Source organism: Ricinus communis, chromosome 5 (genome assembly GCF_019578655.1).
Source record: "Ricinus communis isolate WT05 ecotype wild-type chromosome 5, ASM1957865v1, whole genome shotgun sequence".
Lineage (NCBI taxonomy): Eukaryota > Viridiplantae > Streptophyta > Magnoliopsida > Malpighiales > Euphorbiaceae > Ricinus > Ricinus communis.
The window spans coordinates 19595977-19620477 of record NC_063260.1 but is presented as its reverse complement, the minus strand read 5'-3'; the positions used below and the strand labels follow the sequence as shown (position 1 = coordinate 19620477).

Genomic DNA, 24501 nt, shown 5'->3' with positions numbered 1-24501 from the left:
TTCTACATAGTTCTTTTAGGCCCACTTCTTATTAATGTCTATTCTCCACTCCAGTATTTCCTTTCTGTTCTCCAAACAAATTCAACCAAAAAAATAAAGGATTTAGAATCCCATCGTCTGTCTTATAAATTCCAAATTATCTTATTTTGTCTAACAAAAGAATTTTCTGTGAGAGGGAAAAACCCCCTAAAACCCAATACATCAGCAAGAAGGTCCATTTTTTTCAATAACCTCGAAACCAGACAAATGTTTTGAATGATCAAAATTTCAGTGTTGTTCTAGCCAAGAGATGATGGCTGCAACAGTCTCAGCTCACTTCCTTCTCAAGTCTACTTATCTTCAACACTCTTCCCTTGGTACCCACAACATACAAGTCACTGCAACTCTTAGACCCAGAAAACCCACATCAAGAAAACTATCACTCTCTTCTTATAATACTGCCCATTTCCATATCATTAGTAAAAACTCTATCTTTAACCTTAAGTCATGTTCTTTCCGTACAGTTCTTGCAAAGGTCTCTAGTGATGGTGGTCCCACTCCACAACAAGAGTACAGTGTAATCCCTAAACTGATTTCTGTTTGCCAGTGTGGTTATTAGTTTTATATATTTGCAGGATTAATACGTCGATAGAGTTTCTAAGTAATGATTCATTTCAATAATTCGTGGACAGAATATCTTCATTAATCATTATATTGTTCAGTGGGTGTACTTGGTTTTGACATATCTCTGACTTATGTGCTGTGTAATTTATGGAATGAGTATTTATAGCGGAAATTCATGTTGATTCTTCTGGTTATGGCGTTCCTAGAATATCTTCATTAATCATTATATTGTTCAGTGGGTGTACTTGGTTTTGACATATCTCTGACTTATGTGCTGTGTAATTTATGGAATGAGTATTTATAGCGGAAATTCATGTTGATTCTTCTGGTTATGGCGTTCCTAGTAGTATGCTGAAAGGAGCTAAAACAAACACGGGGAGCCCTTATCATACTCGACCTTGTAAAGATATTGTGGAATGCAGCACACACTTATTTCCTGTGTGTTAAATGGGAAAAGAGCTTGCTTGATTGAAGTGGTCCATAAGAGATCTGAAGAAGATAGCTTATGTGATTTTAGATGGATAGTGCTTGAAGTTATTTTTAACATATGCTTGTGGTCATTGACCTGTATTAATAAGAACTTGTGAAGAAACTGAACATGATTCTAGTAATATAAAAAGAAGAACAACCATGGTTTTTTACTGTGTTAGGAACGAGACATCTGTTTTTAGCATAATTTAAACTTCTGTTCTTAACTCAATGCCAATGCTTTGCTGCTAGTTGGTAGGAAAAAGACAAGAAGTATCATTTCATAAATTGTTCGCAAATGGTCATATATTTAAGCTACATACTGATACAATCTGTTTTCGCTAATCCTAGAAAATTGAGGAAACAAAGAAAAATTCATCTAGTTTTGGCGACAGTTACGTGCCCTTATTTGTTCGGATGCTTGGGTTAGACAATGATCCACTTGATAGAGAACAGGCTGTAGAGGCATTATGGAAATATTCACTGGGAGGAAAGAAGTGTGTTGATAACATCATGCAGTTTCAGGGATGTGTCAATCTCATCATAAATCTTCTCAAGTCGGATTCCAGTTCTACATGTGAGGCAGCAGCTGGCCTTCTACGATCAATAGCTTCGGTTAATCTATACAGAGATGTGGTAGCGGAAAGTGGAGCAGTAGAGGAGATAACTGGATTACTCTGTCAACCTTCCTTGACTTCTGAGGTATAGGAATTTATAATTTGAAGTTTTCAATACATGATTTTGGGTGTTGGAACATTGAGGTAGAGATGAACTGGTTTATGCAGGTAAAGGAGCAAAGTATATGTGCTTTGTGGAACTTGTCTGTAGATGAGAAGATCAGAGTCAAAATTACAAATAGTGATATCCTTCCAGTTCTTATTAAGGCACTGGAGGATGAGGACATAAGAGTGAAGGAAGCTGCGGGAGGGGTTTTGGCCAATTTGGCATTGACCGTATCTAACCATAACACCATGGTTGAGGCAGGCTTAATTCCTAAGTTGGTAAGAAGTCCTTCATATTCTAAATTGATTGTTCAGGATGATGTCATTTGGAATCCAGTGATTAGTGCTGGAACAATTAATAAAGGTTTCTAGTGGAGAAAAAAAAACTAAAGAGTGTGGACAGGGTTTTGCTTTCTCAAGTCATTTTGATGGTTCAATGAGAATTTGTTGGACTAAGGGTTCAAAAGAAGTTGACATCTTTTATTTAGTTGAAGGTTCTTCATTGTGACCTATTTAACATTTGATCAATGAAAGAAGAGTGCGAGATTTAAAACTCTTTAGTGATATGTTAAATATCACAGTTGTTGTCCACACAACTCCTCTCTAGTTCTTGATTTGACCTTAGTTTATTCATCTTTCTCTATTTATTTATTCATATTTAGCTTCTTATTTCTTCTTTTTATGGAATGAGGGCTTTCACACTATGTAAACCGCATGCAATTGAATATTTGAGTCTAGTGTGCATATTATTTCAGTTTTCTACCTTGCGGAGAATTAAATTGTAGGTTCTTTCATGAACTTTGTGGATTTATAAAGACTCGCACTAGTGAACCTAGACTTATCACTTATGTCCTTCCTTCCATTTATGTTCTTTTGTTCGTCTCTTTCTAATCTATGTCTTGTATAATTATTTGATTTTATTTGGCGAGCATAAACAAGAGTGTTGAGTTAAAGCACGTGGAAACGACAATCATAGGGACTGATCCAATGCTTGGACAAATGCGTAGGAAGAAAATTAGTTGATCGAGTATTGACATCATTCTTCGAATGATCGCGGATGAATCTTTTGAAGGAGAGAGGGAATGATGTAAATTGAGGCACACCCAAATATTTACGATTCAGGATTTTCACCATTAGGATCTCCGTCATTCCATTTTTCTCTAGGCACGAGGACTCCTTGATGACACAAGGATTGGCATAATGGAACATTGGAATGCAATTGACAAGCTTGACTAGTGACATTGGGACTTAGCTTGATGACCAAGCAAGATGAGATGTAAATCCATTCGCGTAAGGGAGAAATTATGTTGTTTTCGATTAATCCAAGCGTAATACAAGCAGCAATTTAACCATTTTGATGTTTATGATGCATATAATGAATTAATTTTGGTCGGAGTGTTGTTATGTTGGCCATTGCAAATTTTCAATTATTTTTATTAAGCTGCCTCACAGAATTTGGGCACAAGAGTTGTTGACCAGTCCACTACTATCTGCTTCTTAATTTAACTTTGGTTTATTCATCTTTTTTTATTATGTATTCATATTTAGCTTCAAGTTTCTTCTTCTAATAGAATAAGGGCTTTGACACTATACAAACTGCATGCAACCGAATACTTGAGGCTACTGAGCATATTGTTCTAGTTTTCTACAGTGCATGAAATCAAGTTGTGGGTTCTTTCAAGAACTTTTTGGACTTATCAAGACTTGCGCTAGCAAACTTTGACTTATTACTTTTGTCCTTCCCTTCTTTTATGTTCTCTGTCTACCCTTGTGTTTAAATTTATTAGATTTGATCCTTACACTTAGTCATATGGAAGAGAACAAAAAAATTGTGATCTTTTCCTTATCGGATCCAAAATTCTACCTATGTTCTCATTTTTTTCATCTCCTTGGTGCCTCTCTTTCTAATTTTTGTTTAGTTTGAGGGTTTGGTTTTACTTGGGGAGTATAAACATTAGTGTTGAGAGAAAACTCATTGAAGCGGCAATCATAGGCACTGATCCAATGCTTGGACAAATGCAAATAAAGAAAATTAGTTGATCGAGTATTGATATTATTCTCTGAATGATCCAGACAAATCTTTTGGAGGAGATAGGGAATAGCGAGAATCGAGCCATGCCCAAATATTCCAATTAAGGATTTGCACCATTGGGATCTTCGTCATTCCTTGTTTTTATAGGCACGAGGACTCCTTATGACACAAGGATTTGAAATAAAATCAATTTGATCCTTATGCTTAGCCATTTGGAAGAGTACAAAGAAGTTTTGATTTCTTTCCTTATCAGACTCAAAATCCCACCTATGTAATTATTTTGTTCTTTTCTTTTTGCCCCACTTTCTAATCTCTGTCTAGTATGATGGTTTGGTTTGATATGGGGAGTATAAACACAAGTGTAGAGTGAAAGTGCGTGGAAGCAGCAATTATAGGCACTGATCTAATGCTTGGACAAATGCGAAGAAAGAAAATTAGTTGATCGGGTACAGGCACCATTGAGGTCTCCATCATTCATTATTCCTCTAACTCCCGATGACATAAGAATTGGCTTAAGGAATCATGGGAATGCAATTCATAAGCTTGACTGGTGGCATTGGAGTGTGACTTGATGATTAAGTAGGACGAGGTACAAATCCAAGCGCGAGTTTTGATATTTGGGATGCAGATAATGATGTAATTTCTGCCGAATTGTTAATAGGTAGGCCCATGCAAATTCTCCTTTATTTTGTTAGGCTGGCTCATAAAATTTGGAACTACAAATGTTGTTGACTAGTCAACTCCTCTCCGGTTCTTGATTTGACTTTAGTTTATTCATCTTTATTTCTTTATTTATTTATATTTAGCTTGTAGTTTCTTCTTTTTATTGAACGAGGGTTTTCGCACCATGAAAATGCATGCAACTAAATATTTGAGGCTATTTTGAGCATATTATTTCAGTCTTCTATATTTCAGGACATCAAGTTATGGGTTTTTTCAAGAACTTTGTAGACTTTGAAGACTCGTTGCGAACCTAGACTTATCTCCCATGTCCTTTCTTTTGTGTTCTTTATCTACCATTGTCTTTAAATCATTTCGATTTGATCCTTACATTTGCCATATGGAAGAGAATAAAAAACTGGTTATTTCTTTCCTTATAAATCTGAAATCCTAGTTATATTCTCATTTTGTTCATTTATTTTTTCTCTTTTGAGTCATAAATCCACGTGTATAATGGAGTAGTCATGTTGTTTTTTATCAATCCAAGCATAATACAAGTGGAAATGTAAGTGTTTTGATGTTTAGGACGCATATAATGAAGTAATTTGTGTCGAAGTGCTATTAGTTAGGCCAAACAAAATTTCTCTTATTTTTGTTAAGCTGGCTCTTAAAATTTAGGATTGCGAGAGTGTTTGACCAGTCAACTCATGTCTGGTCCTTGATATGACTTTAGTTTATTCATCTTTCTTTATTTATATAATTATATTTAGCTTCTAGTTTTTTCTTCTTATGTAATAAGGGCTTTCCCGCTATAGAAACAACATGTAGCCAAATACTTGAGGCTAGTGAGCATATTATTTTATTTTTATACCTTGTGGAAAATCAAGTTATTGATTCTTTCAAGAACTTCGCAGACTTATCAAGACTCATACTTGTGAACAGAGACTTATTCCTCAAGTCCTTCCTTTCTTTTATATCCTTTGTCTCCTTTGTGTTTACAAAAGTTCTATTTGATCTTTACGCTTAGCTGCATGGAAGAGAATAAAAAACTTGTGATTTCTTTGTTGGAAAAGCACACGCAGTGGCACAGCAGAAGCTCTTAAAAATTTTATATCTCATAGAAATTAAGATTACAAGCTGCAATTGAGGATTTAAGTTGAAAAAGTAAATAACTTTTCTTTTATGAACATGAAGAACACAACTTTTCTTGATTGTTGATGATGTTTATGTTAGAGAATTAAATAGAGATTCACAATTGCGAACCCCCTAGATTATCTCACATAATCAATTTTAAGGAAAGCTATTCAATCATTAAAGGTGAAGAACTCCTATTCTTTCAAGTTTTCTACTATGATAATCTTATTATAATCATAAGTATGTCGAATTATATCACTATATATGATAATGGGAGTAAGAAACTCTCTTATATAGTGTTAAGGATTTATAATCCTTAACACAGTTGTACAAACACATGTCACTATAAAACTCTTTTGTGATGACATGTATCAAGCAGTATTGACACATGTCATCATAAGACTCTTTTATGATGACAAATGTCAAGCTATATTAACACATGTCATTATAAAACTCTTTTGTAATGACACATGTCAGGTTGCTTTCTTGATATATGTCATTATAAAACCCTCTTAGTGATGATACTCGTCTAGTTGCTTTCTCTACATATGTCACCATAAATGCTTTTATGATGACGCATCTTAAGCTACTTTCTTAATACGTGTCATCATAAATCCTTCTATGATGACACGTGTCAAGCTACTGTACAAATATATGTCACTATAAACTCTTTATGATGACATGTGTCAAGCTCCTTCAATATATAACACTTATATATTATACATTATTTAGACATTTACGGACTTTAACTTCGGAAGATACTAGTGTCCCTACTTGAGGTACAATTTAAGTCCATCGTTGTGCTTGAGTTGATCTTAACGTATGTGACTTTCTAGGTTCATTATTAATTAGTAATGGGAGTTTAATATTAAACTCTTTAATTTTAATTAGAACACTTTAACCAACTGATGGAACAATCAATTGTCCCTTAATCATTCCCATAAATTATAAGTGACCTCTAGCAACATAAAGGAAGGACGTGAGTGATAAGTCTAGGTTCGCTAGTATGGGTCTTCAAAAGTCCGCAAAGTTCTTGAAATAACCCATAAATTGATTTTCCACAAGGTAGAGAACTAAAATAATCTACCCACTAGCCTCAAGTATTTGGTTGCATGCAGTTTTTATAGTGCGAAAGCCCTCTTTCCATAAGAAGGAACTAGAGGCTAAATATGAATAAATAAATAAAAAAAGATGAATAAATTGAAGTCAAATTAAGAACGAGAGAGGGATTGATTGGTCAACAACTCTCGTGGTTCCAAATTTTATGAGCCAGCTTAATAAAAACAAGGTGAAATTCGTATGAACCTACCTAATAACACTTCGACTCAAATTATTTTAAATGAATTTGATTTGATCCTTACACTTAGTTGTATAGAAAAGAACAAAGAACTGGTGATTCTTTCATTATTGGATCCAAAATCTTACCTATGTTATCATTTTGCTCGTTTGTTTTGTGCCTCTCTTTCTAATCTCTATCTACTATGATGGTTTGGTTATATCTAGGGAGCATAAACACGAGTATTAAGTGAAAGTGGCAATCATAGGCACCGATCCAATGCTCAGACAAATGCAAAGAAACAAAATTAGTTGATGGATCATTTAGGCTTGGAACTTGATCTCCTCAACTTAGTTAGCTACTTGGCTCCTTAGGCTTGGGTTTGCATCAGTTCCTCTAGGCACGATGACTTTTAATGGCACAAGCATTAGAGTAAGGAATCATAGAAACTCAACTGACAAGCTTGACCGGATACATACATTATGAAGAAAGTCAGTGGTATTTTGTTTGGTTGGCAAAATCCCAATGCATTTTTGTTTAGGCTGATGTAGATAGGGCCTGTTTCATAATTTCTTTGACTAATTAAAACTCCTTCAACTTGAATTGGCTCTATATGTTCTCTTGGAAGAAAAAAACAATGCTCCAATATTGCGTCACAGTACTCTATCTGGGACTTCTTCACAAGATGATTGAATAAGAGTTTTGCATCATTAAACAAGATATCGACACTTTAAAAATTTAATAGAGATATTAAATTCAACATTTGCTATTTCCTATTGTTTTCCGTTTGAGGATGAACTTGTGAAGAAATCAAGTCCATACAAAATTATGTGAAATTTTAGCAAGACATCCCAGTTCCCCTTCATTCGATGCTTGCTTGGCCTATTTTAAGAAGCTTAATCTCCTCTGATGTTGCTGCAGGCAGTTCTCTTAAAAGCTGATATTGAAGATGAATACAAGGTCATTAGGAAGGAAGCAAGAAATGCCCTTGTGGAACTTGCTAAGAATGAATACTATCGAATTCTTGTCATAGATGAAGGTCTGGTTCCTGTCCCACTCATTGGTGCAACTGCCTACAAGTCATATACTCCAGCTCTGCATGCATGGCCTACTTTACCTGATGGTATGAAGATTGAACGGACTTCTAAGGGCCCTTCAAGATTTGGTGCTTCTGATTTGCTCCTTGGATTAAATATTGACGACAAGAACACAAACATAGAGGATGCAAAGATGAAAGCAATTATTGGACGATCTAAGCAACAATTTCTTGCTCGTTCTGGGTCTATAGAAGTGGAAGATGCAAAATCATCTCAAACTGAATTTTCTGCTAGTAGGCAATTTACAATTTTGCCTTGGGTGGATGGTGTAGCCAGATTAGTATTAATTCTTGAACTTGAAGATGAGTCAGCCTTATCCAGAGCTGCAAATTCAATTGCTGATGCATCTATTAATGAACATATGCGAAATTCATTCAAGGAAGCTGGTGCAATCAAGCATTTAGTCCGGCTCTTATATCATAAGAATGATGCTGTCAGACTTGCTGTTATTGGTGCTTTGGAGAGATTGTCTGCCAGGTACTGTTGTTAGTTCCCTTGCTTCAAAACCTATTTTCATACCTGGAGTTATGTTGGAAACACATCTTTTTGTCTTCTAGCATTGTTGTCAACTTAAACAGTCTGAAGTGGGACAATTAGGCATATAGGTTTTACTCATTTCTCAGTTGTGTCATGTTGACCTTGTTCTATATCAGACTTTGATGCTATTGGCAGTATGTTGTGAAGCATCAAACACAAGTGTGAATTCTTTTTCCTAAGCATGATATTAATAGCTTATGAGATGAAGTGATAGCTTCTATGATTTTGACATGTGATGCTACATTAAATATTTTGCTTATAATTTGTTGATGCAGCAATACTGTTTGTCAGATAATTGAAGCTGAAGGTGTAATTTCTCCCTTGATTGACCTCTTAAAAAACTCAGAGACCTTGGAAATTATGATGGAAAAGGTTGTTACCCCTTATTCTATTTGTTTTTACTTTTCTTTATCCTAAATGTATAGATGATGTATCTGATTTGGTATTTGATGATGCGAAAATGCTGCAATGCAGGCCTTGAATGTACTAAATCGAATCTTAGATCCTAGCAAAGAAATGAAATCAAAGGTAAGTCAGCAGTTTGTTGCAGGAAATTATTGCAGTTTGTGTTTCGTTACAGGCTTACCAGGTATGATGATGTGTTCCAGTTTTATAATGGACCAGTTAACGGATCTAAAAGGGGATTGGACTTAACAAGAGACCTGGATTCTTCCAGTGGATTGACTACAAAAATAGATGAAATGTCGATGTCAAAAATCAATACCAGGTAATGTCTTCCTTTTCTTTTTACATAGTTGTTTCTGTAAAAGTTTTTTTTTTGTTTCTTCATCATTAATTGTGCTTTTTGCAAAGTAAATATTTCCTTCAGGTGATTCGTAAGATGAGTAAAATAATAATGCCCCTTACTTTTTGGTGTCTGTATTATTGGTGGAAGTGCCAAGCACACTCAAGCCTGTATATATAGTCTATCTCATGCACGCTTGAGTGTTGTTTGTTTATTGATTAGCAAATATCTGAACTGCATGTATGGTTGATGACATAGAATGTTCACACATGAGTAAATGTCCCCATTACATGCTGCGGTTGATTCTTTACATGATTTAACAACTTTTAGCTTATTCTTGTGTGGAGAATTCACCCCAATGTTTGTCTTGCTTGCTAAAAATGTATTATTATAACAAGGCGCTGTGTGTTACAATAACCTTCTTGTTCTCCCATTTTTAACCCCAGCATACAATAGCTTTCACAACAGATTTAATAAGAGACATGCTTTACCAAGTGTTCTATTTCATAACAAGTTCCAGCCTCCTGAAGTGCTTCACATGGTACACTGCTGTGGGATAGGATAATTGGCATCTTGATGAAGAGCCCAGTGCCTACTTTGCCTATATTGATTCCAAGTCCACATTTGCTTTTGATTATAATTATTTCATTGATCTGCAGCCAGCTTTCCAAAGTAATATAAAATAGGCAAAAATATAAATTATAAGCCAGCGTTTTTAGGGTGTCTGTAGCAGGTCAGTTTATATAGGATTTTATTTTCCAGAAGTTGGTCATATATTGAGCTGAATAACTGTATTACTGATTCATTATATTTTTATGCACTTTTATGATAAATCAAGATAATGAAGCTTGTATTTACCCTCTGAACAACTTGAAGCTGTTTCAGACAAGATCTGCTGGACTCCTCTGTCATTGCTCGACTTGTTGAGATACTGAAGCACTCATCCTCAAATTTACAAAGAAAAGTGGCTACTGTCATTGAATTTCTGGCACTTAATGATGCAAATATGGACTTAATCATCTCGTCAGATATTGAATCTGGTCTGGCTGCTGTTTTCCAGCAAACAGTAATGAGTGGTATGGCACGTTTATAAACTCACATGTGGTAATTTTTCCATGTAATTGGAATCTCTCAATTGCCCATACTGTTTCAAATGTATAATCTATTGTGTCTTTTGATGTTTGGCAGAATTAGATTCTGATATTGAAAATCAGCAGCCAGAACTATATGCCCTTCAAGTTGAAGAAACTGGTCTGGCAATATCTGCAGCATCCCGTTTACTCACCGTGCTTCTAGATTCAGATCAGTTTTCCCGCGCTGCGAACGCCCACCATTTCACTAAATTGCTACGTAAAATCTTGAAATCAAACATCCCTCTTCATTACAAAAACTGGGTTGCTGCTTGCCTAGTGAAACTCAGTTCACAATATGGTCCTAGCCTACAATTTGAGGATCCCATCAACACTGAAGTAACTCTTTATGAGACCATTCCCAGATTGATAGAGCAGATTAAATCCACTTTCTTTCCGGAAGTGCAGGAAGCTGCAGCTGTAGAACTCAACAGAATAATTTCTGAGGGGGGGGTAGATGCTATTCCAGCTGTTGCTTCCTCAGGGGGAATATTTCCATTGGTGAAGCTAATAGAAGGAGGAAGCGAGAGGACTGTAGAAGCAGCAATGTCGATCTTATATAATATGAGCATGGACAGTGAAAATCATTCAGCAATTATAGCTGCAGGAGCGGTACCAGCTCTGAGGAAAATTGTTCTATCACAAAAGCCACAATGGAATCAAGCATTGCATTTGCTGAGGACTCTAGCTTCATGAGGAGACCACAAATTCTGCAGCGGGTAGTTACCCTGAGGCAATGTGTTGAATGTAAATATTTGTACGAATGCTGATCAGTTTTGCTCTTATTTTTACAACCGCATTCAGTTTACGAATCCACAGCACATCTTTTTCCCTTGTATTTGTGAAAAACAAAGTAGTATCTTCCACTTGAAACATGAAAGATTAACTGTTATTAAACATTTCATTAATTATATGTTTGACAGGCTTTAATTATTAAGAAAAAACTTAGTAAAGGATAAAAATCAGATACTGCTCAACTAATTGTTTTTTTCAAAAAACAGATAAAATACTTTTGAGTTAGCTTATGCATCAACAAAGATTACATTTCTTTAATTTTAAAACTTTAGCGAATATATTAAAAATTAATTTCAATTTTAACCTTTAATAAAAAAAAAAAAAAAAAAACAGTTTTAGAAGAATATTTGACAATCTAGTCTCGGGGGAATTTTCGTCTCTATAGTAAATTTAGATTTATTTACAATTAATCCTTGTAAATTTTCGAAATGAAGAGATATTTCTTTATCCGATCAATATTTATACTTTTCCTATCTTTAGCAGAATCAGTGGCATACCATGGCTTGCTTATCCTGCCATTGCCTCGCCAAAGCTTTCGTTTATGCCTCTCTTTCCACCAACAACAACGACTCTGTTTCTCTTCCTTCTCCTCCACACTCCAGCGCTAGAGATCCCAAGCCTTCAATTCCTACCACTAAAACAAAAACTACTTCCCCAACCCTTCCAAGAAAGCAGCGCCATCAATCCAAACTCCAAAAGCAACTCAATCTTATCCGCATCGAACGTGCCATTGGAGCCGGCAGTTATCGGGATTCTGAGCCCAAGTTTGTCCTTCTTAATCTCTCTTTCTTTCTTCATTTTCTTGATTCTTGTATTGGAATTATCAGCTTTTCTTGTTAACTATATGACTTTTGTTTGTTAATGATGATCAGTAGTGGCTTGGAGCAGCATAGCAACTCTACTGTGCAGGGCCTTTTGCCTGATGATGCTGGTGGTTTAGAGGGGTCTGTGGAGAAGAAGCTACGAGAGACCGGAGAGTGGCTAACTGATAAAACCGAGGGACAATTTCGTTCTTCTGGTACTTTATTTTTCAATTGCTGCTTTTAGTTTGCGACTCCAGTTCTTCTTGTTGGTTCTAAAATGGTATTTTCCCTTTTTCGGCAGGTAAACAAATCTTGATGTTTTTCTTCAAATGGGTTCTGCCAATTTACATTTTCATGTTCTTGGTGACTTCAGGAATTGTAGAGCTACCATTCAGCACTCCCTTTCTTGATGATCTCCTCATGTGAATAAAAATCATACTCAAAATTTTTATATATGTTTGCTCTCTCTTGGTCGATGTCAGTAAAGGTGTATAATAATTATACCGTAAAATTACAAGATCTAAACATAATAGTTATATATAGAGGAAGGGGGAGGAAACTCCTTTCTTTGCAAGTGCTATAGGAGAAGATTGTCTGTCATATGCAGCCTTCCCTACACTTGTTTCCAATATTGAGCTCTCTGTGTATGTAATATTTGGTCAATAATGGATGGTAAGACTAGTCGCCTAACTTGTTCCTGCAGTTTGACTATGCTTAATTAAACTAATTGATCATCTGACTATAATGGCATAACTTCTAACTCGACAATTCTGTCCTATATATAATAAGCAATTTCATTTCCTTACACATCTGAGGAGCCTTTCACATTAAAAATCTAACAGTCCGGATGTCAGTCTACCCAACTGATTGCTGATTTACATATTCTATTGCTTTATGCATTGGTATCATTTGCCTCCACTAAAAAGCTAAAACTGAATATTAATGGAAATGATGTCTAAATTTTGTTTTTATTCTTTCATTTGTTATTTCTTTTTTATCCTTTTCTGATTGTATTTTTGTTGAATTGTCTTCATGGGTAGATTTGATAATTGGTAATAGTGATTGTGTGGATTTTGTTTCTTTTCTCTTTCTTGAAATATCTTACAATTTTTTAAAATATTAATAGTTTATCTTTGTATTACACCACTATTATTATTATTATTATTTTATAATAATTTTATAAATATTTATTAATTAATTTTTAATATTATATAAATTAGTACTATCAATATAATTAATATCACTGTTTTTAAAATTAAAAATTAAAAATTTATATAATCACCCATAAATTTAAATTTATGTGAAATGAAAGAATATATAAATATAAGAAGGAGAAATGAGTAAATGAGAAGTTATTTTTATTTGATTCACGAGAAGTTCACAGGTTTCTGGACCTTGAATTCCATAGTCAGAGATAATTAGTTATGGCATAAAAAATTTGTATGATGATGCTTATGCAAACATGATGACATAGGATCGATGCAGAATTTGATAATACCGTAAAATGATATTAAGAATACGAGATATATGATCTTTTTCTTTTTAATAAAACGGGATATATTATCTTGTTTATCTTTTATATGTTGTATTTTATTTGAATTATGAATGACAAAATTTATATTAGGGGCAATTTTTCTATTTTAGAAAAATTGCAATTAATTTTCTTTCCACCTTCATTTTCTTTATCATTATATAGAAAAAAGTTGTATGCTTTAGTATTGTTAAAAATCATACATTTTCATCATTGATTTCAATATATAAATAGAACTAATTAAAATAATTAAGATTTTATCCACCAAACAATAAATATTACTAAATTTTTATATAATATTTCTTATTTTTAAAATGAATTTTGCACTTAAACCAATAATTTATGGTAAATTTGTTCTCATAGTTATTCTCCTCATCCAAATTTTTATATTAAAGCTAAACAATCACTATCAGAAAAATATGTTTAATCTATCTTAGTATAATAGATAGTTTTTAAATTAGTTTAAAAAGAAAATGTTTAACTTTATAATTAAAATTTGTTGATTAGTAGATTGCAATAAAAAATAAATAAATAAGTGACGAGAGACCAAAATGTTGGCCCGGGGCCACCGAAAGCCAACGAAACTGGCAAGCTGGAAAAACCTGTACCAAAAGAAAAGCATATTGATTGATATTAGTTGTACACAAAACTTTTTATTTTACTAACAAAAAATACAAATTAAGAAAATAAAACTGAACAAATAAAAATTAAAAAGCAAACTGAAAGAAGGCATCTTCTTCAGACTCCCTCTGCCTCTCCTCGGTTGATAATTTCCACACTTATTACTTTTTTTTATTTTTTTTTCTCTCAATCATCAAACACAAAGAGATTGAAATATTGAGGGAGCGAGAGATTTGCATATACAGAGAGAGAAGGCCTAATCACCACGTACTGTCGTACCATAGATACAGAGAGAGAAAAGAAAAGCCCAAGAGAGAAACCAGGATCTGACTGATCTCTCGATATCTCTTAATTAAAATTTTATTATAAAGATTAAAAATGGGAACGCTCCAGACTTGGAGAAAAGCCTATGGCGCTCTCAAAGATTCCACAAAAGTCGGTCTCGCTCATGTCAATAGCGATTTTGCGGTATTTTTTCAATCAACACCTAAATCCTCTTTTCTTATTCTTTTTTTTTTTTTCTTTTCCTTTGAATGGATTACGAAGAGATTTCATTATATTTATTTTTTCTAATAATAGGAATTGGATGTGGCTATTGTGAAAGCAACCAACCACGTCGAGTGTCCTCCCAAAGAAAGGCACCTTCGAAGTGAGTTTTTTTTTTTTTTTTTCCTTTTTTAGTCTTAGTTTTGGGGAATTTTGATAGGCAGATCCGAATTTGAGATACAAATTTTCTTTTCTTTCGTTGCTGCAGAAATCTTAGTTGCCACGTCAGCGATTAGGCCTCGTGCTGATGTTCAGTATTGTATCCATGCTCTTTCTCGCCGATTGGCCAAGACTCACAATTGGACTGTACTTTTCTTTTCTTTTCTTTTTTACTCTGCTCTCTATTTTATAATCTAGTATTTGTATGGGTCCGTTATTGTGATAGTATTATAATCAGTTTATTATGCACTGCCTATGTAATCGCACATTGATGTTGGAACTTACAATCAGGATCAGTATCATATTAGCATAGAAGGTCATCATTTCTAAATTTATCCTCTATCAATTTTTGAATGCTGCGAATTGATGATGTCCTATTGAGTTATTAAGTCTCTAATGTGTTCTTGTGACATTGTTATAAGTTTTTCTATATGAAAATCCAATTCTAGCTGCACATGGTTTTCTTGTTCCCATATCAAAATGAGATAAGATTGGCTTGCATTGGAAGTTTTATCATCTCTAACACTTTCCGATTAACAAACAGGTTGCATTGAAAACATTGATTGTCATCCATAGATTGTTAAGGGAAGGTGATCCTACTTTCAAAGAAGAATTAGTGAATTTCTCGCAGCGAGGACGCATCCTACAACTTTCTAATTTCAAGGATGATTCAAGTCCTATTGGTAGTTTTGCACTTCTCTGCCTCTCGCCCCGAGTCTTCTTTAATGGCTTCTCGATGCTATGTCTTATTGTTTTATTATTTTTCTCTCTTCTCCTTTAGCTTGGGATTGTTCTGCCTGGGTACGTACCTATGCACTATTTTTGGAGGAACGGCTTGAATGCTTTAGAATTCTCAAGTATGACATTGAAGCTGAGCGTCTTCCAAGACCTGTCCAAGGGCAGGATAAGGTACCTTCTGGAAATGCTTATTTAGACTTCTTGGTAAAGATCGTAAATCACAAGGCAGAGGACTTGTATATATTCTCGGCAGTGCTTTTAATTATTATTATGAAGATACCTGCATTTGATGTTCTTCTGATTAGATACTTAAAGCTCTCAAAAAGGTGAAAGCACAAGATTATAAAACTCGCTATGGAACAGTGATTGTACCAAAGTGTTATGCCATCTTTGTCCTGTTGGCAGTATGTGGTTGAAGGACCACTATGCTTTTCTTTATTAAAAGTGCATTTACACTCATGTTAGCTCAAGCCCTTTTCAACTTCTGGGTTTTCTGTGATTCAATCTAGTGATCATAACTTGTATTGTTGTTAATAAACTACTCCTGAGTCATCTCTTTTCTCCTTAAATGAGATATGAGATGGAATTGCACAAATAGTTTATTCACATTCGCCTATAGTGGCTTGCACTTAAATAGTGCTTCACATAATGCATTTTCATGTGGCTAGGAAGTTAGTGTGTGAAAACTTGTGAATTGTTTTTTAATTTGTTTCCTGTGATGCATATTGCAATGTAACTTCTCCAACACAAATGCAGAAAGTAAAAGTTGTGCGGTTTAAGGCTGATATGTAATAGTTGTGCGGTTTAAGGCTGTTATGTAATTTTGTTGGTTGCTGTATTGGCTATTTTGCGGTATTTCAGTTTTTAAATATTTTCTTCTGTCAATTATTGTTCTTTTTGAAGCAGGGCTACAGCCGAACCAGGGAGTTGGACAGTGAAGAATTATTGGAACAGTTGCCTGCTTTGCAGCAGCTACTGTATCGTCTTGTTGGTTGTCGGGTATCTTTTTGTGAAACCTATTAAAAATTTCTACTCTATTTTATTTGTTCGTTTGGCGTAGTTACATGAAAAACTTCCTTTTGTATTTACAGCCAGAAGGTGCAGCTGTTGGCAATTATGTTATACAGTATGCTCTAGCACTGGTATTCTTTTCTCTTCTGTATTTTTCCTCTTGCAGTGAATCCTTTTTTTGCATTATAATTGTTTCTAAGTGTATTTGAGGTGCTTGATTTCCAATACAATGCCCTAATAATATCATGGTAGCACTCAACTCAACTAAGCCTTTATTTTATATGCTTGTTGGGGCAGAATATTATTGTATCAAGAGAAGAAAAAAGAAAAAGTGCTATATGTGTGTCTGTGTTTGTTGCATAAAGGGGGAGGGAGGACAACCTTACTGTAAATTCAGTGTAATCCCATCCAAATGCAGGAAAAAGAATTCACTTCAATCCTCGTTTATTGCTTCCTATTTTTCTCATGTTTCTGAAATGTGGCAATGCTAATATGATCTTTTGCTATTTTTAGCAATTTCTTTCATTTGCCAACTTATGGATCATGGATATGAACTGAATTTCTTAATTCTTATAATTCTGCCCAGAATAGTCCATATTTCATTGAATGCATGTATTTATGCTCTTAATAAATAGAGTTGGATACCATGTTTGGGCATGAGGGCAGTGGTGTTTTGGATGGCGGGGGATGAGTAAACTGGCTGGGTTATTCAAATTGAAGAAGACATGGGTGGAGCTTGATTTCATGCTTCCCCTACATGTACTAGAATTAGAATTAGAATTAGAATTTGATTAATCATGCTGCGGATTTATGCACTTTTCAGGTACTGAAAGAGAGTTTTAAAATATATTGCGCTATTAATGATGGAATTATCAATCTTGTGGACAAGGTATTTTGGTTTTATTATTTTAATCATTATGCAAGAGTTACCTTGATTTCATGGGATCAACTATTGATGCTATTTTTACTTGTCTTGGTTCTGGTGTTAATTTTTTATATGCTTGCAGTTTTTTGAGATGCCAAGACATGAAGCTATTAAGGCCCTTGATGTTTACAAACGAGCTGGCCAGCAGGTCATATTGTGAATCATTTTTCTAACATCAGTTTCTGGTTAAAAGTTTTTAGGCAGCATACTGAGAGGGGCTTTCTTTCTAGCTTGCAGGCTGGTAGTCTTTCTGATTTCTATGACGTCTGCAAAGGACTGGAACTTGCTAGGAACTTCCAGTTTCCTGTTTTGAGAGAAGTATTTGATGCCAACATGATATAATTTTTTTTCTTTTGGTTTTTAAGTTTCTCCTGGAATTCAGTATAATTGTATTTTTTTTTTTCATTTGCAGCCTCCACAATCCTTTTTAACAACCATGGAAGAGTACATAAGAGAGGCACCCAGGGTTGTTACTGTTCCAAGTGAGCCGTTGGTCGGTACAATTTCTATGATATCTTGGTCAAACTATTTGTTGCAGCAGCACAAGCTGTAGAATTTATCTCGCCTTTAGTTTTTGCATAATACTGCTTCCTAAATTAGTCTATCTGAACTGGACTGATAATCATTGGAATTTCCAATCTTAGATGCAACTTTTTAACAAAGCATACAAAGCTGATCAGTTAACTTTGACGATGACATGAAATCATTTTTAGCCAATCTAGGTATAGGGTCAAGGTGTAAAAGATATGAATATTGGACCATTTACAGGCTTCTTCACTAATGAAAGGGACAAACTCATTTTTCTTGGTTTGTGAAGGTACATAGTTGGGTGCTTTATATGTATATATATGTATAACTTATCCGAAGAGTGAAATCCAAACCCAAACCCGTCCACAAGAGTAATTTGCCACACACTGTTAAGGCATGTATGGATCCTTGAGACAGGAGGAGCTGCTATAGTCCTCTCCTCCAGGGCCACCAGATCCTTAGTGCATTGAGTTCAGTCTCTTCTAAATCCTACCATGTTCTCTTGAGGAGAAGTTTGATTTCACGTCCTAGTTCAAAAGGGAGAAGTGCACCAAACTAATGCGCACTGTAAGGATTGATTATCTGCTAAGAGCAAGACATTCAATACTATGTCGTGATGAGGACTGAAAGTAAGACTTAAATGAGTTTATTTCCTCAAGAATGTAATAAAGGAATCGAGTTTGGCAACATTTTATTCTGTTCTATTAGCTGTTAGACCAACTATAAATAATGGTGTCAAAGTCCCTGGCTGTTAAAGGGCAACATGCTTGGTAGGAAGAATATGGGTGATGGCGGAATGTCATGTCTGAAGGAGCTGCATGAAGGCTAACTATTTTAAATTTGAAGCATTTTTGGGTTGTAGAATTAATTTGAGCTGGAGTAATTCAGGAGAAGTAGGATTTGTTTAGGATCCATGTGTAGGAATCGATTACTGGTAAAGAGACATGTACAAGCATGATGGGGGAAGTTTCTTAGGATGGTTTGGCTGTCTGAAACAAAAATCATTTTTATTGACCTTAATGAGTGATGTAAGAGCAGAAGGAAGTAGGGACAAAATTGAAAATTAGCCAGGGTGCTGACTTAAAGGATGTAGTATCCTTAAATCTCACTAACTATGTCTCTTGACAGACCTAAATGGTAGAAAAAATTTCATTATATTAGACCCAATTTTTGCACCATTCTTGTGTACTTGATATTCATGTCTGTTAATTAATTTTCCTTGTGAAGAAACATCGTTTGAAGGATGCTTTAGGACTCATGTGGGTACTTTAAACAGCTTCAGTTAACATACAGACCAGAAGAGGGTCCTTCTGAACCTGAAGACACCAAATTACCCATTGACGAACCTGAGTCAGTGCCTTCAGAAGATGTTGCCATTGCCAATGCTGAGGTTGCTCCTCCCACTCCTCCAACGCCTCCTCAAAACAACATGGACACTGGAGATTTACTGGTAATTCATTTATTGGCTTATGTTGGCTGATGGATTATATAATCTAATTCTTTTTTTTTTTCCTAACTCATCTTCTGCTTCCTCTTTCCTCAACCTCGGTGGTTACAGGGACTGAATTATGCCAGCCCTGATGTATCAGCTGCATCAGCAATTGAAGAAAGAAATGCATTGGCTCTGGCCATAGTTCCACTTGAACAGGGTATTTCTTTTTTTTCTTTTTTTGCTTCGTGGTTTATATAATTTGTGCTATTTATTGGACTTTCTTTTTTTAGTTATTTATACAGGTAAATTTTCTTCTTGTTTTGCAGATGCTGCTCCAACTTTCAACTCTGGTGCTGGTCAACCAAAAGATTTTGATCCTACAGGATGGGAGCTTGCCTTGGTTACCACTCCGAGTGCTAACATTTCTTCAGTTAATGACAGGCAATTGGTAGGCCATTCTTTTCTGATGAATTTTAATTCCTTTTGGTGCCTTATTGCCCATGGTTATTGTTTGAACAACAAAATTACTAACATTATAAATTACCAACCATTCTCTTTGTTGGTTAACCATTTTATATGTTGTGACATAACTCCATAGTGGCCAAAATGCTTCCCTTATGTTAAAATTGCCTGTGCGACTTGGAAGGAATTGTTACAACTCAGCAGCAGCAAGGGGCAGAATGACCATAGATTTAAAATTAAAATTGAGTAGTTTTCTCTGTAATCCACTTGGTTTGATACTGTGGTATTGCAAATAGAAATGCCGATATCTTTATAGGTTAGTTGCCACTCTTGACACGGTTAAGGTGCCACTCAGGTACAGAAGTGGTTTTCTATGGCTTGTGAGAATGTCAGGGTGTTTGATGTGGAAACTGAAACATGGATATGAGGAGGAATAGTTGGATTATAGTTAATATGTAAATATGGCTTTTATCAACTTAAATGATTTTATGTACGTTTATCATTTTGTTAGGCCTAGTTGTTATGGGTGATGTTCTGGACAGAATTATGTTTGAAGTTGGGCTCCATGTAAAATAGTTTTACTTTCAATGGATTTATGTCCGACCCCTGATATTTGGAACTACATTTCTTGATTCTGGATTCAGTTATTAGTAGTGATCTTTATGCAAAAATTGATTTGAAAATGATAAGGCGTCCATCTGTCTGATGAAATTTGTTGCTAATGTTTGTTAGGCCGGTGGATTGGACACACTTACTCTGAACAGTTTGTATGATGATGTGGCATATAGAGCTGCCCAACAGCCTGTTTATGGAGCTCCAGCTCCAAATCCATTCGAGGTACATGATCCATTTGCAATGTCAAACAGCATTGCCCCTCCTTCGGCAGTGCAGATGGCAGCAATGACTCAACAGCCTCCCAATCCCTTCGGCCCATACCAACCAACCTATCCACAGCCACAACAGCAGCAACATCTGATGATGAGCCCTGCAAATCCTTTTGGCGATGCAGGATTTGGGACTTTTCCCGTGAATACTGTTACTCATCCTCATTCAAACAATCCATTTGGAAGCACAGGCCTTTTGTAATCGCATTGGAACTTTGTAATCTAGGTGATGCGCAGTTGGTTTTTGTCGATTGAAAATGAGCAAAGCAACGTGGGTTGGCTTGTGGACCCACAAGATTGATGGTTTGCGGCATAAATCATGAGTTTGTTTTGGGTGTAAAAGTTAGCAAGTGAATAGTGTATTATGTAATAACTTGTTGATACGGATCATAAATAATTGTAAGTGATTTCTTAAAGATCTCTCTCGTCCATTTGTGATTAACACTGTACAGATTTAACCTTTGGTTAGGTAGCGCTGAGTACTTGTTTATTGCTCGTCCTGACATTTAGATGCATTTCCCTTTTCTTTAAAAAAAGAAGAAAAGAAGTCCAAACATTAGTATTAATTGGGTTCTATGGTATCACGAGAATGTTGTTCTTTTAGCTATTAGATTGGGACTTGATTAGCTAATTTGTAGTTCAATAAACAGTCTCAATGAGATTTTGTGATAATAATAATAATGACATGAAACAGTTTCGCTCCTTAGAAAAGTATTGACATTGTCGAGTATCTTCATTGTTAGTCTCAAGTGCCAGGATTCTATAGGGAATTGTACCGTGAGAATCAGTCCATCTTGTGAAAGAGGGTTGAAGAGTTAAAGAAGAATCCATTTGTTGAAAGCAACATCTTCTTGTGAGGTATTCAATGTTCTTTTTGGGATTAATAAACTAAAACCATTGCAGCAATTTGTCTGAAAGCTATTTCCTGTTTGTTTTTCCTTTTTCCCTTTGTTTCCCTTGTTTGGATTGGATACCTAATTTGCTTTTGAATTGTGCACAATAGGTGGGTTCAGTGTTTTTATAATGTTGTTGACTACATAAAAAGATGGAGTTCCAAGGCCTAACATGGGTCATGTGCCTGATGTGAATTGGTTTAGGCTAATTATTGCCTGGCCCTACTCACTTCTTACAAGTCCAAATTGCTTACAGTGCATTGAATTTTACCATCAGACTAACCCTTACGGCTACAGTTCTTTTTTCTGACTATTGTTAATGTTAGCATGATTAGCATAATTACCACAATTATGGATAACTTTTATGATTATAGCTAGCTTGATCACAATTAGCTTCATTTATATTGAGACAGGGAAACCCCTAATGTCTTTTGTTCTTCCGCCTTCAGTTTGAGCTAGCATTATAAGCGTAATTAGTAATAATAAGCAAAACTAAGAGTCCTATACGGCTACTTCTTAAGACTCGAAAAAAGAAAAAAGAAAAGAAAAGGCAAAGTGAGTTTGAGTAAGCTGTACTGTGGAACCGCAGCAACTCAAATAATTATACTAGTAGACATGTAACCTAAATAGCAAGATTGCTTGCCTTTAAGTTTACAGCAAATACCTGTTCATCTTCACCTTTTTGGGGCAGCCATGCTCATTGTCCTTTTAGCATAAACCCATGCTCATATGATAATATCATAACACGTGCGTTGAAGTTTCAAATCCCTTAAGTTTCATGAATGCATGTTATTTGTATCAGTACGGTGTGGTTGAAAAGAATAGGCTATTAAGCAAGCATTATTTAGATTACATTTGTTTTGGGATATCAAAGGAGTAGTCATTTCTCTTATATTTACCCATAAAAGTACTTGACACTAATTTTTGTTGTAATCATAAACAAAAGTATCAACTAGATCACTCTTTAATTAGCGGTAAAAAGTTACTGTTAAAACATGTTGGAGACCAACATGGAAAAACATTACACAGTCCAGAAACTAGGAACCAAAGGATAAAAGACCTAGGAGCATGGTCTCGTGTCCAGACAAATTGCCACCGCATGCGACATCACAGGCCTGACAAAAGCAAAAAAAAGGGAGCAACCTTTTTTCCCTAAGGAAGAAAGGTCGCTTCAACCTATCAAGAATTAGAAAGTTAACGTTGACATAGAGCATAGGAGCTAATCAGGTAGCCAAAAGACCGTTGAAGCTCAACCATGTATATATCTGTAAACTTCTCTTGTAAAGACTCAGAATTCTCATTCCTTTTGTAATAGAATCATCATTGTTCATAAACATAAATTCCACATGGTATCAGAGCAGGTAGAAGGTATAATCTGTCATCACTTACCCCAATCACAATCACAAGCATTCAGAATGGCTCACAACGACACCACAAAAATAATCAACATTGTTCTAAAAGGCAGCCATAATTATTTTGAATGGTCAACATCGATATATATTGGTCTCAGTGGCAAAAAAAAACTGGAATTCATTATTGGAAGCAAACAGAGACCAAAACCAGTAAACCCAGTGGCTCCAACAGAGGAAGAATTTGAGAAAATGGAGGAATGGCAGACGACTGACCATTTGGTTATGTCGATGATTACCAATACCATGGAGACACAAATCTCCTGACTCTGTATTCTAATGGAGTCGTCAAAATCCATTTGGGACAAAATGAAGGGTTCCTACAGGCATCAGCACAACTTCACCCATGTTTTCAAACTCAAGCAAGAGCTATCACAAACGACTCAGGGTACAAAAAATTCCTCTGAATACACAACTGAAATCTTAACAAAATGGGAAGAATTACAAAGTTACTTACCTCCGACGAACAACCCCGAAGAATTACAGAAAAGGGCGAAACATGACCTTGTTTATACCTACCTGGGGGGACTGGATTCCAGTTACGAACCCCTACGGTCGCAAATACTCCTGTCATCCTCTCTTCCAAAGATCGATGCAGTCATAGCCTCTATCCAATAGGAAGAGACTAGACGCACATCGATGAATCCTAGCCTCAAAAGCTCAAAAAATCAGGCCTTTTTTTCTCGTCACCCAGACCCTCCAGATGCGCTGCGCATGCGAGGAGCGCCTGCATCTATCGAAAGGTGCAACCACTGCCGAAGGCAGGGCCGCACCCATGACAGGTGCTGGCACCTTCACCCGCACTTGCGCCCGTCTCATGGGAGAGGTGACCGAGGGAATCGAGATAGAGGCGATGGGGGAAGAAGAGAAAGGAGGGACAAAAGATTTGGCGTCTTCTGTTTTTCTAACCCTAACATAAGAGAAAATGATGAAGTCGGGTCTCGAGGCGATGCGTGCAGTAAAACACGCGGGTTGGCAAGCGGGTCGGACCTTGGGCCTGGATCAAGTTATTTCAAATCAAGCGAGCCTATGGACTTCATTCGATCTGAGCCCAGCAGTGCAGCCCAATCCGAGCCCAGTAGTGTAACCCGACACGACCCGGCCCCATTCAACCCAGTACCATGGTCCAGTTCGGATCCGACCTATTTTTCTCAACCAGTTAGACTCGATTCAGCAGAAAATTCTCAACTCTCTCAGCTTATTTCACAACTCCAGTCACTTGTGAATCAGAAACAAATCCGTGGGTCAGGTTCAGCTTCTAACTCAGAAAGTTATTTTTCTTCTGTTTATTTTAACGATTGGATTATTGATTCCGGTGCAACCGATCACATGACATGGGACTCAACAAAACGTCATAATT

The 24501-nt window shown here is 35.7% G+C and overlaps 3 protein-coding genes and 1 long non-coding RNA gene across 7 annotated transcripts; 3 read left to right on the top strand and 1 right to left on the bottom strand.

Moving 5' to 3' along the window:
- Window positions 1–51: 51 nt before the first annotated feature.
- Window positions 52–11317, top strand: LOC8262521. 2 transcript variants are annotated; one of them, XM_015724545.3, is made up of 9 exons: window positions 52–556; window positions 1423–1773; window positions 1857–2072; window positions 7817–8469; window positions 8805–8901; window positions 9004–9057; window positions 9138–9256; window positions 10151–10350; window positions 10463–11317. In XM_015724545.3, the coding sequence occupies exons 1-9, from the start codon at window positions 290–292 to the stop codon at window positions 11098–11100; spliced, it is 2595 nt and encodes an 864-aa protein (XP_015580031.2). In that variant the 5' UTR covers window positions 52–289; the 3' UTR covers window positions 11101–11317. The 2 variants fall into 2 exon arrangements, with proteins under 2 accessions (XP_015580031.2, XP_015580032.2); XM_015724546.3 differs by having other exon boundaries at window positions 53–556; window positions 10160–10350.
- On the bottom strand, window positions 9537–11837 carry LOC125370100. The gene is made up of 2 exons (XR_007215897.1): window positions 11697–11837; window positions 9537–11270 (listed from the first exon to the last, which is right to left on the bottom strand). It is a non-coding gene; the product is annotated as an uncharacterized LOC125370100 (long non-coding RNA).
- Window positions 11586–12704, top strand: LOC8262520 (probable NAD(P)H dehydrogenase subunit CRR3, chloroplastic). Of its 2 annotated transcripts, none has more exons than XM_015724547.3 (3): window positions 11586–11963; window positions 12075–12217; window positions 12304–12704. In XM_015724547.3, exons 1-3 carry the CDS (start codon window positions 11698–11700, stop codon window positions 12426–12428), a joined length of 534 nt encoding a protein of 177 aa, XP_015580033.1. In that variant the 5' UTR covers window positions 11586–11697; the 3' UTR covers window positions 12429–12704. The 2 variants fall into 2 exon arrangements, with proteins under 2 accessions (XP_015580033.1, XP_002527788.1); XM_002527742.4 differs by having other exon boundaries at window positions 11600–11963; window positions 12072–12217.
- Window positions 12705–14216: 1512 nt separating this feature from the next.
- LOC8262519 (putative clathrin assembly protein At2g01600) lies at window positions 14217–21255 on the top strand. 2 transcript variants are annotated; one of them, XM_048374218.1, is made up of 15 exons: window positions 14217–14622; window positions 14734–14803; window positions 14909–15006; window positions 15404–15542; window positions 15641–15768; window positions 16501–16596; window positions 16689–16739; window positions 17432–17497; window positions 17616–17681; window positions 17771–17851; window positions 17946–18026; window positions 19338–19511; window positions 19620–19710; window positions 19820–19941; window positions 20688–21255. In XM_048374218.1, the coding sequence occupies exons 1-15, from the start codon at window positions 14533–14535 to the stop codon at window positions 21039–21041; spliced, it is 1707 nt and encodes a 568-aa protein (XP_048230175.1). In that variant the 5' UTR covers window positions 14217–14532; the 3' UTR covers window positions 21042–21255. The 2 variants fall into 2 exon arrangements, with proteins under 2 accessions (XP_048230175.1, XP_002527787.1); XM_002527741.4 differs by having other exon boundaries at window positions 14218–14622; window positions 16504–16596.
- Window positions 21256–24501: the final 3246 nt, after the last annotated feature.